At 39.1% G+C, this 18,406-nt stretch overlaps 1 protein-coding gene across 3 annotated transcripts in view; it reads right to left on the reverse strand.

The window, feature by feature from the left end:
- The window catches only part of LOC127645401 (disabled homolog 1-like), a 52,228-nt gene that overhangs the window by 23,812 nt on the left and 10,010 nt on the right, over positions 1–18,406 (reverse strand). For all 3 annotated transcript variants that reach the window (XM_052129009.1, XM_052129006.1, XM_052129008.1), the window contains exon 2: positions 13,106–13,471. In XM_052129009.1, the coding sequence (XP_051984969.1) occupies positions 13,106–13,172 (67 nt within the window). In that variant the 5' untranslated portion in view covers positions 13,173–13,471. The remainder of the gene's footprint in view (positions 1–13,105; positions 13,472–18,406) is intronic.

Below are 18,406 nucleotides of genomic sequence, written 5' to 3' on the forward strand. Positions count from 1 at the left end.
ATGGAATCTCTATGGAAGAGTACTCCAAGGATCATGTCCAATAAACATGGTATTGGCTTGGTAATTTTTGGTATTTTAAACGCTTGCATGTAATGTTAGTATTTTGATACAAATGTCTTAACCTGCAGTAGACAGTTCGCAGACTGTGCACGCAATCGCATGTGACAATTCAATGCAGCTGCGGGTTTTGTTTCAAGTAAATATCCACTGTATACATGCGTTGTTTTTGTCTTCTGTCTTCTAAATCATCCCGTTACTGTTTTACTGCACGGCAAAGCGCTTCAAACGATTCAGATTTCACATTAGACAAATTCGATGAGAAGAACCGACTCAAAACAGAGATTATTTCACACATTGGGCATAGCTCCGATTCACAAGCCCTGTGCTCATGAGTGAATGGCCGTACTATCCATACTTCTCTCACTGTTTTTGCCAAACACAGATATAATAGAAAGAGCAAGAGCAGTATGGTAGTCAGCCATCCCATCTATCTAAATAATCACCTAGAAGTGATTCTTCTGTTAACTGTCATCAATCTTAACATACACACGATTAAGGTGTATACATGATGGAAGAAGTCGAGCTACAATCACATTATCTAGTTAGTGCGACTTTACAAAAATCAGATTGTATCCGACTTCAGTTGGACTAAAGTGTTTACATGATATTTTAAAAAGACAAATTATTGCTTATTATAGATGTCCAAAATAAAGAGATAGTTCACCTAAAAAATGTTATTCTCTCCTCATTTACTCACCCTCATGCCATCCCAAATGTGTATGACTTTCTTTCTTCAGCAGAACACAAATGATGATTTTTAGAACAATATCTCAGCTCTGTCGGTCCATACAATACAGTTGAATGGTGATCAGACATTTGCAGCTCCAAAGATCACATAAAGGAAAAATAAAAGTAATCCATATTAACTCCAGGGTTTAAACCCATGTCTTCAGAAGCGATATAATAGGTGTGGGTGAGGAGCGGGACAATATTTATTCCTTTTTGTACTCTAAATCTCCACTTTAACTTTTACTTTCAGATGTGAAAGTGAAACTAAACAGGCACAACACGTGACTTTCAGATGTAAAATAGAAAGTGGAGATTTAGTAAAAAGGTGTAAAAAAGGACTTTAATTTTGATCTGTTTCTCACCCACACCTATTTAAACGCTTCTAAAGATATAGACTTAACCACTGGAGTCGCATGGATTATTGCTATGTTTTCGTTATATGATAATTAGACAGTCAGTGTTCTGGCACTGCATTTTAGCATTGTATGGACCTAAAAAGTTGATACATTCGTAATTTTTTATTTTTTTTTGTTCTGCAGAAGAAAGAAAGTAATCTACATCTGGGATGGCTTGAGGGTGAGTAAAGGAGGAGAGAATTTTCATTTTTGGGTGAACTATCCCTTTAAATACATTTTTTAAAGTGCATGTAAATGTCCTAAAGAGACCTTGAGTGGCTTATGTTTTCATAAATGGTGCAATATCAATATGACAAAAGACACCAATAGTTAAATACATATACATATTTAGCAGACGGTTTTATCCAAAGCTGACTTACAGTGCACTTATTACAGGGACAATCCCCCCGGAGCAACCTGGAGTTAAGTGCCTTGCTCAAGAACACAATGGTGGTGGCAGTGGGGATCGAACCAGCGACCTTCTGATTACCAGTTATGTGCTTTAGCCCACTACGCCACCACACAGAGCCATTACATACTTCAGTTTAAATAAGAAGAACATGAATAAGCAATGTAATGTTGAGCTTACATCAGCCTAACACCCTGATTACACTCAGCATGATCGAAGACATAGGCATGCTGCTTCCATTCCGAATGTTCATATGAAGTCGACTCCATTCTACCGAATTACTGACAAGCACCACACTCCATCAGGCATTTTTGCAGCAATTCAGACATCTTCACATTTCTCTGTGGTGCTACTGATAGAGCTCTGCACAAACAAGCTCCGAGACAAGGTTTCTGGTCCTATGGAAACCAGGAAGTTATTGCGTTCAATGGTAAGCATGATTCAGAAAATTAATTTTCGCTATACAATTTGCATTTTAACTCCACTGATGGTTAGGTTCAGGCTTTGGGATTAGATAAAATATTCACAACTCACTTTTAGCACCACCCTGTGGATATTTCACCTGGAAACTGGCCAACAAAACTTCCAGCTTCTGCCACTGGAGGCATTGAATTTAATTTCGATAAGCACAAACTGATTTCAGCGGCAAAACTTGTGACCTCTTGTTGCCGAATTCACAGTGTGATCAGTCTGCTATAATGAAAGTGAGCTGTTCATCGCAAAGCATGAAAAGTAATTTACCGCTCCAATTATAATCAATGAAGTTGTTTACACTACTTGCATCTAGTGGATTGTTACGACAGAAAGCAGCTTAAGTTGACAGAACTATCCCCTTTTTCATACTGTAAAATTCCAAAATTAGCTACAAATTCCAAAATGAATATAACAAAGGTAACAAATAAACATCTGGTACATAGAGTAGTCAGCAACAACCTAAGACCACAAACGCACACAACAAAGGACAAAGCTACAAGCAACAAACTAATCAACAACATCAATCACACATAAAGGGTTTAACGGATGTGATTGTGAACAGATGGGTCATTAGGGAAGACCACCTGACCAATCAAAGTACAGGAACAAAAACACTATCAGACTCTTAAAAAGAACAGATACATCTGGCACCTGGTCCTTTTCAGCCAAAATATGAGCAAGTAAATAGTGTGAAAATACAGTGCATGGCTAGCAACAGCTCACTCTGGATTTAGACACTGCCAGGGTTGTTAAGCTGAGCTGTTTACAGTGAAAAGGCTACTGGATTCAAGGCCGGATCAGAGATATTAAAGCGGATGAAGTTTAAGAACACGGGCAAACACCACATGCCAATCTCACGGCAGCAGAATAACTAAATAAATAAATAAACATTCCCACAGAAACACTTCCAGCTGTTCGCATACACACTTTCCTCATTTTTCCTTCAGTTGCTCTAGCCTTGATGATTCAAATGGAAATAAAACTATGGTAAATCTATGTCCTTGATAAACTGTATACAGTATCATCCTTGATCCAGTACAAACATGAATTATCTTACTGGCTGACTGTATAGCATATAGCGTTCTGTTAGAAGATAACCAAAATATAATTACTTGGAACTGCTCCAGGGAAACTATATTTATATATATTAATCATACATTAATACTGGTTAAACAATGACCTAATTCCAGGAGTGAAGACTGAACAGCTTGCAAAAAGGTTCTTGTAACATTATACGGTTGATATTCAGAGAACACAAGCAGACTGAAGGTTTACTGGTGCCTTTTTTGGAGCTTGACAGTGCATGGTCACTAGGAACTTATGTTGTTTGGCAGACAGGTTACATGTAAAAAGACATGTAAATAATGTTTGTTAACAAAGTAAATAACGGTGAGTAAATAATGACAAGATTTTTATTTTTGGATGAGAAATTCCTTTCAGTTTAGAGACAGCTGAAGCAGTGACTAATAACATCTTTGGCAAGATGAATAAAAAAACATGGCAAACATGGAGGGCATGCTTTCAAATCACACAAAGGATGGCATGATGCCAACCAGTGACGGATTAAGGCATGGGCAACATGGGAAGCTGCCCATCTTGCAGGGGGAGGGGGTGCATCCTGACTTGTATAGCTAATGCGCAGTGTTGGCGAGTTACGAAATACATGTAACGGAATTACGTATTTAAAATATAAATTATAAGTAACTGTATTCCACAACAGTTACAATTTAAATAATTGGTAATTAGAATTCAGTTACATTCAAAAAGTATTTTGATTACTGAAGAGATTACTTTGCATTTTATTGTCATTTGTTTCATTTAATATTTAGTCTTTCAGATAGAAAACATTTATACATATAAATGATGCGATCCAAAGTGCATTTGAACAGCGGTGAAACACTTTCTTATGATGTGTAACATTCATATGAGCAGACAGAGAAGTAAGTTTGAAGGATGTTTGGAGCGCAAGAAATAGAAATAAACCTTGTGTAAATTGTTAGCTTTATGCTAAGCTAAACTGCTATATGTAGCCATTTTACATGCACAAGTTACCAGACATGATCATATTTTTTTATCAAGAAAATTCACGTTAGATCGTAATTTCTAATGTGTATTTTGTCTTACTGTACTGGCAGAGTTTTTATTGTCAAAACAAGTGAAAAGATCTACCAGTGCTGAAGAAGTAATCCAAAATATTTAGAATACGTTACTCTGCTAAATACTCTCTGGTTTTACGTGCGTCGTTCTACATTTTGCTGCAGTTTCCTGGTGAAATTTGCACTAGAGGTGCTAAACAACAACTTGCATACAAATCAGGAGTACAATGGCTCATTATAAGTCCTTATTTTTCACTCTATTGCTCACACTGCTATGTTATGACATCGAAGCTGACACGTGAGACAAAAGTGTCATAGAAGTGACACAAAATGACCTGGTTGCTTCAGAAAATGTGTCTTTGATGTTGCATTTGCTTTTAGGACTATCGTTTAGGTGTTGGTTAAGGGTAAGGATATCTGTTTTGTTCACCTCTCATGTATCATTTAGGACATTATTTGTTAGGTTTAGGTTAGGGAGGTAGGTTCTAATCATTTAAACCTCAATCTAACATTCACATTAAAAACTTTGTCTGATTTAGACACAATTTCACTCACTTTTGGTGCCCCCTGCTAGACATTTCACTGAGGAAATGCAGTCAAACATGTAATTTTGCGTAATTTTCACGAGACCAGGCTGTGTTTTTTCAGCCACAATTTATTCAGAAAACGAATTTTGTATAAACAAAATAAAAATGTAATAATGAGTAAACGTTTTAAATGTTTAAAGTTTAGTCTTGGTTAAATTTATTCCATCGAAATGAGTTCAAAAAAGCACCTGAAATCAAACAGAACAGAATGAGTGAAAATACATAAGTGCTTAATCTACTTTAAATAAATGTATTAGCATTGAACATTTAATTAATCTAATTGATTATTAATCTAAAGTTGTTAATTCACTAAATTATTACGAATCAGATCCTAATGTTCAGATACTGTCAATTCACCAATATTGTACATTTCAGTGTCTATGCAAATTCTATGCAAAATTAAGAATTTTTTCTCATGAGATCACTTTGATAGTGTAGACTTATACAGATTATATCTTGCATTCATCTTATTATTCTTAGTTTTTGTTTTATGGTAAATGGGCACATTATCTTGGTAGTTTTCATGAGATTCATCCATAGAACTTTTGGAATGTCTGTGCTACAATTTGAAATCTGTGCTCTGCTCAAAACCGTCTCTCATCACAGTATTCTGTTCCATTCTCAGAAGAAAATGCATCATCTTTTTGTACCCCTTGTCATGAAAGTAGATCAGTATATCTCCAGAGGACTCTGTTGTCCTTTTATATGAAATGTGTCAGGCAGCCTCAAATGTTCAACAGTTCAGTGAGAGCAGCACAGATGGCAGCAGATGGGAGGAGGAAGATCTCTCTCTAGACACCCCGATCTGTCAGGAGGCTCTTTAGTTTTTGAAGGGTTGGCACAGGAACTCATTGACCTTTCAACCCCCAAGAGATGAGTTACCACAAATTATACATGACTCATAGAGAAAAATGTATCAGATTTAATTAAGAACATCTAGGTTACGGATGTAACCTCCGTTCCCTGATGGAGGGAACGAAACGTTGTGTCGAAGAAGCGACACTAGGGGTCTCTCTTTAGCGCCGAATATGACTTTGATCTATGTAAAGTTTATGCAGGTGGTAGACCAGTTAGATCTTCCGCGTCCTGTCCAGGGGCCAGACGTGGAGGTCCCGAGGTCTTGATGCGGGTGCCAGAGCGTGCCCCGTCCCTGAGAAAGAAGGTCCTTCCTCAGGGGAATTTTCCAGGGAGGGGCTGTTGCGAGGAGTACGAGAACCGAGAACCAGGCCCGGGTTGGTCAGTAAGGAGCCACTAGGGTTACTTGCTCCTCGTCCTCCCTGACCTTGCACAGCACCTGTGCAAGAAGGCTCACTGGGGGAAATGCGTACTTGCACATCCCCGAGGGCTAGTTGTGTGTCAGCGCGTCTGCCCCGAGAGGAGCCTCTGCTCGGGCATACCAAAGAGGGCAATGGGAGGTCTCTTGGGAGGCAAACAGGTCTACCTGGGCCTTGCTGAATCGTTCCCAAATCAGCTGAACCGAATGGGGGTGAAGCCTCCACTCTCCATCGGGCCAATGTTGTTGTGACAGCACAACATTCTGGGCAATTGATGTGCCAGTGTAGCGGGGCCCCTTTCCAACGGCCCGCGGCTGTGTGCCCGTTGCACACGGCACCCCAACCCGATCTTGAGGCGTCGGTCGTGACCAGGACGCATCGGGACACCTGCTGCAGGAGCACTCCTGCCCGTAAAAAACAGAGGTCTGTCCAGGGTTTGAACGTATGGCGGCAGGCGGGGATGATTGTTACCCCGTGGCGCCATGCTCGTCTTGGGACTCGAGTCTGAAGCCAGTGATGAAGCGGTCTCATAGGCATCAACCCCAGCGGTGCGACGCCGCGGAGGATGCCATATGCCCCAGGAGCTTCTGGAAAAGTTTTAAAGGGACCGTTGTGCCTAGCCTGAAGGTGGCGAGGCAGTCCAGCACTGACTGCGCACGATCGTTGGTGAGACGTGATAACATCGAAACTGAGTCTAACTCCATGCCGAGAAAAGAGATACTCTGAACCGGGGTGAGTTTGCTCTTTTCTCGGTTGACCTGAAGCCCCAAGCGGCTGAGGTGCCTGAGCACCTGGTGTCTGTGAGTGCATAGTAACTCTCGGCAGTGGGACAGTATGAGCCAGTCGTCGAGGTACGCGGATGCCGGCCTCTCGGAGCGGGGCAAGAGCTGCCTCTGCGACTTTCGTGAAGACGCGAGGGGACCGAGACATGCCGAAGGGGAGGAATTTGTACTGATACGCCTGGCCGTCGAACGCAAACCGTAGGAAAGGTTGGTGTCGAGGCAGAATTGAGATGTGAATGTACGCGACTTTCAGGTCTACCGCTGCGAACCAATCTAGATGCCAGACGTAAGCTAGGATGTGTTTTTGCACAAGCATTTTGCCCGGTTGACAACTCACTAGTCCAAGATCGGTCGTAAGCCGCCGCCTTGGGTATGAGGAAGTAAGGGCTGTAGAAACCCTTCTTCATCTCGGTTGGAGGGACAGGCTCTATCGCGTCTTTGAGTAGAAGAGTAGCGCTACAGTATTGGCTGGTTATGCAAATACTGTCTGCCTAATTCCCATTGGCCTTTTTTCATAAGACAACTGGGTCCCCAAGACAATTATATCATCTATGACATTATTTTTCAGTTAGTAGACAAAGTTTGAAAACGAATCTATCAATAAAATATGGACAACACTGAACAAAGAACTATGTTCAAACTATATTCTTCCTTCATATGCTGCTTCCCAGTTAATAATAATGATTTATACCAGGGGTTTTCAAACTGGGGTCAAACCCAGGGGGCAACGAGGGGTCATTGAAAAATGTAAATGTGTCTATATAGAATTAACTTGCATATATGTATGTATATATATATTAAATGTGTAAGTTTTAATAATTTTACATTATTGCCATTTCAGTTTAATCTAAATGTTTCTCTTCAGGTTTATACATAAAAAATTACTCAAATGTTGTTTTGTCTTTAGTACATTATCGATACAAAAGCCATTTATTTAAAATGTCTTAAATTTTTCACATTCAGTGTAAATTAATCTCTCTCCATGACAATATATAGTATAGTGACATTTATATATTTTTACCCTTTTTGAACACTCCTGATTTATACTAATGGTTACAATTTATGTTTTGTAATTTCTTTACCCAATGTGAATTGCAGTTCGCAACATGCAAGTCTCTAATGAGTAAATGGGAATAATGTGCCCTATAATGCTCGAAGTTGGAGGTGTAAATTGTAAGAGTGAGATCACAAACAGCAACTATGATGCTTTAAAAAATGTGCACACTTTTCTTATGTGGTGTCATCTATTTAAGGATGAAGGTGTTGGAAGTGCCTCAGTGTTATGCTTGTTGCCATTATCTCAGGATGTGTTTTCTTTTAATGAAAATTTAAAATTCTGTCAGGCCTCAGGTTATATTTATGTGGGTATGTGTGTATTTGTGTAGCTTGTGTACATGTATTTGGGTGACAGCTGTGTGTTTGAATCATTTTTCACATGGATTATTGTCGGTAAGCAGCAGTTGCTATGGAGATGGAAAAAATTCAAGGATGAGGCGATTTAATTGATCATTTATGGCAGCAAGAGCAAAACACAGGTATACAGATTCTCAGATATATCAGAAACAACAACAGCATATGAACACAACTTTCTCTGGTTTTTACCAGTTCGGATGCTAATGAAGTGAAAATTGTATTGTTTTTTAAAATGTATAAGAGTGTCCTGAAAGCATTTTTTTTTTTACCTGTAAACACAGGACCTTTATTGACAAGTAATGCAGTTATTTTACAGACAAATACCTAGAACAAAATCCAACACATTTCATACAGTAACTATGTCATATCAGATGTGAAGAACGTCTTTTGTGGAGTACAGTAATTTTGCTGGACCTAAGTGTACTATTGGAAAAGTCAAATTTTCATCTTCAGTATTGAGTAGCAGAAATATCAAAAATCAAGAACTTCAGGAAAAAGCTTCTGCACATTTTTTTTTTCATTCATAATGTAAATGAACAAACATGCAAACCATCTTTATGCTTAAATGACATTACACAGTCATTGTGACAGCTTTTTCTATCTTTCTACTCCCCCTTTCTTGGCTTTTGGCTTTTCAAAAGCTCAATTCAGACATATGCACAGACACAAACTGTATAGTCATGTTCTGGGTGGTGGCATAATGATTCTCTCTCTCTCTCTCTCTCAAAAAAAAAACCCTCCACCAACAAGTCTTTGGTATTTTTTTTCACCCTCTATTTATCATTTTTATTATAAGCCAGGCGAAAGTCACAAGTCAGATCACTTAAAAAGTAATAGCAAACTGCTGCAGCTGCCGCCATCAAACCTAGCATTCTCTGAAATGACTTCAGCAGCAGTGTTTTCCCCAGTTTGAACTGAGACAGACAGAGGTGGCCGGTGAACAAATTGAATCATATAACGATGCTGAATAATTTTTAACACCCAGTCTGACATGCCCGTGAGGGCTCACCACGCATTCATGCAGAAGGACAACGGACTTATTGATTCGCTCACTATAGGAGATAGATTGCTGATCACCATAGGGAAGCGATTGAGCATAATGTGTGGGGTGCATGATATGTGAAGAGGAAATGACTCTTTTTCTGAGAATATATGAGAATCCTGTGTTTGTACAGCGGGCACTTTTCTCTATTTTATGAGAACAATCTCAGTTTGAGTAATACACACAGAAGCAACATTTTGAACAATGTCTTTTCCCTATGAACAGTTTTGGGGAAGAAGGGAAAAACACTGTGTACCTCGAATCGAGCCTTCTTTGGCTCTGGGCCATGAATAAAGGCAAGCTCTGGGCTCCTCTTCACGGGGCTGGGGATGTCTGGAACGTTTTTGACGGCCGGTGCTCACACCTGGACCACGGTTTGCGTGGCTTCACTGATGGCTCAATAGTAGATTTCGGCTGTGCTGGGGCAGTAAGAGATGGATTCTTTGCTGGGCACGGAACAGAATTAGATCGGGAGCGTGCTGGGAAAGGGTAAGTGCTACTTGTCTTTGGCAGAAAGTGTTTCATTGCTTGAGACTGTTTTTGCACTGCTATGAAGCACTCAGAAAAGCCTTCTATGGCATTGCCAAAGAGACCGTCGGGCAACACTGGGGTGTCCAGGAGGGCAGCTTTCTCTGTGTCATCTCTTTGAGAGTTAGACAAATCTGCCGATCCAGAACCACCAGGTTGTTCATCGGTGCGGAGCTCTTTGAACAGCTCTGGATCAGAGCCTTGCTCATTCATATGTTCAAGGAGCTTTGCTTGAAAAAGAGCAGCAACATATTGTGAAGAGCTGAACCAGCTTGGCCCGCAGCTGTATAAGCTATTTCAGCCATTGCAGACATCAGTCGACACTGCTTGGAGGGGTGGGCGGGGCGGAATTTACATCCCATGGCAGTATTATGGCAGAGGTGAGCTGCGACCACCTGTTCTAGAGAGGGAAGCTTTGAGTAGCCATTCTCATTGGCATGGTCCATTTCAGTGAGGAAAGGAGCACCTCCGACAGCGTGAAGACTAAGGTGTACACCAGGTCTTTGTGAGCTCCACATGGATCTGTTGAAGGTGGCCGGTTTGCAAAAAACATTCATCCAGGTGAGAATTTTCTTGCTCTTCTGGAGGGGACCACTCAAGACCGAGCTCTTCATCCGCCCTCGCGAGGATGCAAAGAAGTTCCTTGTCCATGGCGAGTGCAAGTTCTTCGCCTTCGCTGGAGGAAAAGGTGGCAACATTCTCCATAAACCACTTGCCTGAAGCTGCGAGTGATACATCATCATCCCCATCACCAGAGCCGGCAAACATAATGAGGCCGTGCACTCCAACAGAGGGTCGGAGCTCATCACACACACATATTGCACAGGCGAGGATGTTAGATCAGAGGTTCGGGGGGCTCGCAGGGCTCTCGCTTGCATGAGATCATCCTAATTCTTCCAGTTCAACCTCACTTCCCTGCCGTGCCTCCTCATGTGGCCCCTCAGAACTTAACACAGAAGGGGCGGGTGTGAGGGCATGAGAGGTTGGATTTTTCCTCAGAATGAGGTCGATCCTGGAGTGCAACGTCCGGAGATTCAGGCCCTCACATTGAGGGCAGTCTGTCTCCATGAGTGCTGCTTGTGCGTGGGTGCGATCCAGCCAGTGCACACAACAACAGCATCTTTAAAAAGATGTGTATCATGCAAGCAGCTCTTTTAGTTCATATTGTATTAATAAAAAAGATACAGTAACTCCAGCCAGAGCACTGTGGGAAGCAGGTAGGAGTCTTTGCCTAAGCACCACGTTGATCAATGACGAGCGTCTAAAGAGAAGAACCTGTTCATTGAGAGCCTCTTCGATGGCTATGTGGAGAACTGTACACTGAAACACACAGGGGAGCGGAAAGCCTCTCAGTGCAGGCGCTGAGCACAGGCGACGATTAGTCCTGTCTACGTCTCGCTGAGCAGTTCCGTCCACTGTAAGTGTATATCAACAGCGAAGCAGTAATGGTTCCAGGACAAAGACGATGTTTGCAGTCTTGAAGGAAGAAAATTTGGAAGAAATGGACACCATTGCCAATCAGATTGGTGCGATTGTATAAGGGTTTCAACAAGGTCGTCTAGAAGGACTTCGCCATAGTTCTAATGGCAATGTCGAGTGAAGTGAATCGATAGGGAACAGATGTGGGTTTACACAATTACCTATTTCTCTGGAAAAAATAAATGGCACTTTGCCCCACTTCATTAACATACAATACACCCAGAATTTGCGAGCATATCGTCAACAAATGTTTGTAGTCAAAAAAATGAAATAATAAAAGGAAAATAAATTATTTAAATAGACAAATATTTCTTTACTATCCTGATTCAAATGTGGTTATACAAATATTTCTGTTCAAACAGGTATAAAATAATCCTTTATTATTTATAATTATTTCTTTAGTCCTGTTTAAAATTGTCCAGTGGCGAAACTGATCGCTTTTCTGTTGGTAGTGTTCACCTGAAGGGGGAGAGGGCACGCTGCTCAGACAATACAGAGACTAACAGTGAAGTAGCAGCATCGTGTTTTGGGTCTTCTAATTTAACATTCATATCTCAACCTCATCAGGTTTGAAACACACATAAATGAAACATATTAATAATTGTGAATTGTTTAAGGTATCAAATCAGTAAGTGTCATTATTTAGTGTGTTTAAAAAGTTGTTTTAAAGTGTGTTTAATGTTCAGTCTGCTTTTAATGTTTTGTAGACAATACAGAGACTGGCAGTGAAGCAGCAGCTCTGTGTGCTGTGTTTCAATTAACACTTAATATCTCCCTCATCAGGCGGTGAGGGTGCTACACATACACCCACATATAGTACAAACACTCCCACCCATGCCCACTTGCGCTGGCATGAAAATTGCACTTAGAATTAGCGCTCTCGCAAAAATGAGATAAGATGTTGCACACTCTTAAAGTTGGATCTGTTCTTCACACAAAGCATTCACATGGCATCGGAAGATCAGGCATACAAAAGCATTTTTCATGATCATTTTATGGTGCTTTCCGTATTTTTTGATCTACAACTCGGATATTGTGAAATTCCTTTAGTGCCCCACAGAAAACAAACCAATGAGTAAATAAGCAATAAATAAATAAAGCAATGAGAAATTTCCCAAAAATGTTATATTAATATTTAGCGTTGGGTAAAGCAATAGAATGCTTAGAAATTAAATGAATACAGCATCACAGTGATATTTCATATACAGACCAGCGGGCCATATTTTAGTGGTGGAGGTAAAAAGTCTCCCCAGCGACATTTGGTCATGAGAGTGTGTTTTGAGAAAGAAAATATATAAATGTACATTTAAAGATGCACATTAGGTCCTTAGGGTACAATTATGTACCCAAAAGTTATACATTTAAATAGAGTCATACAAATTCAAGAGGTAATACCCCAGTTTCTGAGTGTTTAAGCTGAATATACTGTATGTGTATCAAAATCTTTATTAAAAATGTATAAAAACTGTTTAAAAACTTAGAACTTATAAAAGCTTATTGTACAATATCAGTTAAAAGAAAGACATTTCTGGTTTGGCATTGATGGAATACTTGCCGATGGGGCTGAGGGGGTACAAAAGACATCAAACTTTTTCTGAAACATTGGCCTATGACATAATGTTTTTACAAGATTTTCCACCCAAATATTGTCACGTGCATCCCCAAAGCAAACTCAGCATTCACATTTTGTGAACTGCTGCTCTAGTCCAACAAACTATAAAGGCTTCATAAACCCATTCAGGACAGAGATGCAATATCATTATCACATTTTTATATTCAGATTTCTCAAGCATCTTTATTGCGTATAAGAGAGAGAGAAAGACATCGAGATACTGACCTCTTCTCCTGGACTCCTTTTTCACACTGAGTTTGACATCTGGTTGAAGTTCTGCCTCTGTTGACATCCTCCTGTGTCTGTATTCCTCTCAATAGCATGGAGATGGTGAGCATGGAGTCAGTCCTCTAGTCCTCTGAGGATAATTCAACACAAAGTTGCACTGGTCCAGTCATCTCAGCTTAATATCCAGTATGCAGTAAACAGTAAACAGATGAAATTGGCGCAGTTGGTGGGATTGTCTGTATTTGTGTTGTATTTTCAGCATTCAAGTTTAGTAGTATTCTTCTGATGTCTTCACAGCAGATCCAGTTGCATTCACAGTATCACATGATTCATAAAATGAATCCAAACCGCTCAGCTGAGACCCTTTGGAGAGAGACAGTGATGATTCAATTAAGGCATTTATCACAGATAGCTACAAATGCTACCGATATCTATGCACACGAATTATAAAAAAAATTCAGTTCACACACTCATAAGAATTTATTTAAAAAAATGGAGAGGAAAGCATTTATTTACTGTTTTGTAAGTGACCTTTCTGACCAGACTTTTCAGGATTTCGTTTTTCTTGGATTACCCACATAAACAAGTGTGCTAACCGTTCAATGTGATCGCATTAGCATTCATAGGCGTTTGTATATTTTTGTAGGTTTGGATAGAAACATACAACATTGTATTTTAACCAGTGTTGGGTAAGTCACTCAAAAAGTAATCCACTAAAAATGACTAAATACTTGTAATAAGGTTATTTACTGATTACTACACCGAAGAAGTTTCAATACTCGAAAACGTTAATTGAAATTACATGACTAATTACTTTTAAGTTTTCATTGTCGCCCTCAAGTCATGCACTCCAACATGATCTCACAGGAAGTCGGCACGTTGTTTGAGAAAGTTCCAGTACCCTAGGATCGGCCACATTATGCAGATACACCGACAAGCAGCATTTCCTATCAGACATTTTTGCATTGGCTCAAATGTGTTTACTTTCCCCTGTGGTTGACTAGAAGCACGTTGCATCAGCAGTATCGGAGACCCAGGTTCTAATCTCATGTTCAAACCAGAAAGTAACCATGTTCAGATAATCAGTAACAGCAGTGGTTCTGAGGTTGCTTTTCCCCTCTAACATTACACTTGTACTCCACTGATGGTTAGGTTTAGTTTTAAGGATTGGATTGGAGGTACAGATTATAAAATATGCATTCCTCTTCACGTTTTTACAACAACTCGCTTTTGGCGCCCCCTGTGGACAATATACCCGGAAAATTGAGCTCACGTGCCCATGCGCCCACCAACAGTTACCACTTTGGAAACTAGAGGCAGTGTTTCGCATTTTGGTAATCACAGACTGATTTTAGCTAAACAAAAGTCAACTTAATATTTCCAATTTTACTGGGAGATCAGTCTGTACACTCTGCACCAAACGTTGACTCATTAATGACCCTTCAGCTGTCACAGAAATGCAAACAGATGTTTATAGATCACGTTTTACATGCATTCTACATAAATAATAGTATTTTAGACATTTGTAACACAAATAATGTACTTAAAAGTAATTAACTTAATTGAAAGTCAGTAACTGTTATCTGATTACACAACTTTGAAATGTAATTCATTAGGCATATGCATTAAACTTCTTTTTAACCAAAATATTTAATAGTTTGCAGTAACTAATTACATTGTAATCAGATTACACCCAACACTGATTAAAACAGCTTCTTAAACCTAAAACCTTCTATATATAACCTCAGAGACAAAAGTATTTATGAAAATTTACAAAATGTCTGGTCGCAACTGGAATATCACTTTCACCAAGTGAAGAACACGGTTCACTCATTTTACTAATTCACCAACTTTGACCACAAAAAAAAAAAAAACCTTTTCTACCCTTTAAAGCCTTGAGCCCTTCTGCCGGTGCGCTCATGCATCACACAACCTTTAATTTACCAAGAACTGAAGGTAGAGATGCAGCAGCCTGAACGATCAGACTCCTGAAGACAAGTAACAAATCAAAAGATTAAATCTGAACACGTGCAAACGTGTCTATCAACGCGTTCATACGCCCAAAAAAACTGAAAAGGCACACAATTTCACTCTGTGAAATACTTTGATTTTTATTATCACCATGCCAGCCGTGTCTCATTGTGTTAGACGGAGGAATGATTTAATGTAATGAATGACTGCTCTTCAAACCGGTGGTAACTAGGTCACCACGCTGCTCAATCTGCTGTGTGTTTAAAGAGCTCAAGCATCACCTCTCATCTGGGTCATTACTAGTCTCCGTTGTGCTGCTTTTTGATCTGTCAGAAAAGTGTCTCTGATTTACGCTTGCTTGCTTTGACACACATGGTTTCTCGCCCTTTTAAGGGTGTGAAATATGAATTAGCTAACAAATTGGCATTGTGAAGATGTGGGATGGAATATGACAACCAATTTACTATTCATTCTGGAGTGATATAAAGGGAAGGCCACATATTTGAGAGCTGGCAGTGCCCTGTTTCAAATCACAAAAGAGCACTCACATTGAAAGTAGGACGTATTATGATCGATGAAAAAAAAAGTATGTTGTATGTCAAACCAAATTATGCATAGAAACAACAAAAAGATCATTGTATTTAGCTAATTTGGATGTATTTTAAAGGACTGTACTTTCCAGAAAACCTTAAAATGCATTTGCATTGGTGCCATGGTTACAGGATGTGCTCATAACATGTTCATAAGCGTCCCATTTCCTCCGTCTCTTGTACCACTTTACTGCATACCTGCCAGCACTCCCGATTTTACCGGGTCTCTCCAGTTTTTACACCCCTCCTCCCACTGTACACCCGATTTACAATTTCTCCCGATAAACTCACGATGTTCTGCATCCACACTTTGCTCATGAGAATTCATTAGACCTCCAGGTAGGGTTGCCACACATCCCGTAAAATACGGATCATCCTGCATTTAAATATAAAATTCTTCATTTATATATATATATATATATATATATATATATATATATATATATATATATATATATATATATATATATATATATATATATATAGATATAGATATAGATATATAACCCTAACCCATACATTAAAATCTACTGCAAAGGCTTAACAATGTTCATCGGTAGCTGATCGTGAAGTCCAGCAGTCGGTAGTAAGTGTGATGCGCTTCACCTTCTCAAGGCGTGTGCACACGATATTCTTAGTCTCTTCATACATATTTCTCAACACAACGTTAGTAAATTGTGAGTGGCAGGGTTACTCTGGTTTCATCTCCTCTAAATCACCACGTTAAGCGGCTGCTTATATTAGACTGTAAACTTATGTTAGCTTCTTTGCCTGTGGCGAATCAATTGATATTTTTATCCTAGGGTTCAAAGCTTCCTGTTTACTTACTTTTACAGCACATACCTCCCAGTCAACATGCTATCTGTTCATTTGGGATATTACATTGGTTGTGTTCCTGGAATAAGGCAATTCTGCCTTGCACTTTTACACGTTGTTTTTGATTAATCCAGGTAAACCGAAATGACTCCAAACATCGCTTCATTTGCACTTTCTCCAAAACTCTCCTATATGATACTTCACCATAACATTACCCACGACTTACTTCTGCTGCACAAATGTAGGGGTGACAGAGGTGACGTTAACCTAGTATGAAGTACAATAAATGTTATAGCACCCCCTTGTGGACTCCCAAAGCTATTACGCCAGAACACATTAAAAGGAAGACCAACTGACTGTGAATTGGAAAGCACACAAATTAGGTTTCTAATTTAAATGTTGGCTAACAGTAATATATCAACGCCTCAAAAACCTTAAGAAAATAATATGTCAATCAATAATAGATTTATCAATATTTTATGACATTCCTACAATCAATACATGATCATTTCACTATACCTAAAAATCATTCATGTCTCTAAGGTTTTCAGTCATCCAGGACCAGTGTTGGGTGTAATCCAATAGCAAAGTAATTAGTTACCATAATAAAATTACTTTTTATTCAAGTAATTATTTTATTTGTATAGCACTTTTCACAAAATACATCCTTTTAAAGCAACTTTAGAGAAAATAATGCTGTTACGTCTGTAATTTAGTCTAACGTGTTACATTTAAAATTCTAGTAATCAGATTACATTTACTGACTTTTAAGTAGTTTTTAAGTATATTACGACATTATATGTACGTCTGTTTGCGTTTCTGTTACAGCTGAAGAGTGTGCGACGATGTATGATGAATCAGAAAAACAAAAACTTTTGTATGAAATGTCCCTTAAAAGTAATGTAATTAGTAATGTGATTACTTTTTCTATGAAGTAATCATTTAAGTAATCTTATTATATTAAATAAGTATTTAGTCATTTGCAGTGGATTACTTATTTTGAGTAATTTACCCAACAATGTCCAGGACATCCGAGAAAAATTCACAAATTCACAAAAGAACTCTTGCATTAAATAATAACAGCCTTAGCTATGCCAAACATCAGCAGCAGCCTACATCACATTACTTACAGTCAGTATTCTTGTGCTTTGTGCCAAGAACAAAATTCTTTCTAAAACATAAAAATAAACTTTTTTCAATAACAGATATGAACTAATCAGCACATGTTCAGGTATCATTCACATGGGGTATCGGGAACCCAGTGCCTCAATATATCAAGCTTTTCTTCACAGCTCTTTAGAAAGAGGTCATGCTTTCATTTCTTAGTCACAGTTGAAGATTTAAGGGGCATTCCACTCTTCTTCATCTTTACGTTAACATGTGCTTTAACAGAATTCCCCTGAAGCTCCTGGCTTTGATGAGGAAAAGCTGATTTTAAGAGATTTCAAAAGGCTGACTCTGAAAATGCCTAGGATTACACATTTATACATTTGTGCAACAATAGAAACATGCACTCCTCACCCTTCTGAAAAAGTCATCATATGGGATCATGGGATGTTGGTGTGCTGTTTCCACCAATCTTCTTAATTAGCTTAATCAGGAAGAATTCAACCTAAATCAACCTGACTACATTAGGTTGCCCCAACGGAAGTCATTTTTAAGGGTTAGATCGAGCAGAAATAGTTACTTAAGGTAATTATTAGAACTGTAGATTTAACATGTTTTCTAAGAAATAATACATTAAACAAATTAACGCAATAAATCTGGTCCCCAGACCTTAAAAAGGAACATTCCTGAGAATTTAAAGCTTGTAGTACCACCTGTTTTCACCAGGGGACTGTAAGCGAAACTTCAGCTGTAAAGCTAACACACAGCTTACATAGAGGAAAAAACAATCCTTCAGCAGACAAAACATGTTCAA

This window comes from Xyrauchen texanus, chromosome 6, assembly GCF_025860055.1.
Source record: "Xyrauchen texanus isolate HMW12.3.18 chromosome 6, RBS_HiC_50CHRs, whole genome shotgun sequence".
NCBI classification, from domain to species: domain Eukaryota; kingdom Metazoa; phylum Chordata; class Actinopteri; order Cypriniformes; family Catostomidae; genus Xyrauchen; species Xyrauchen texanus.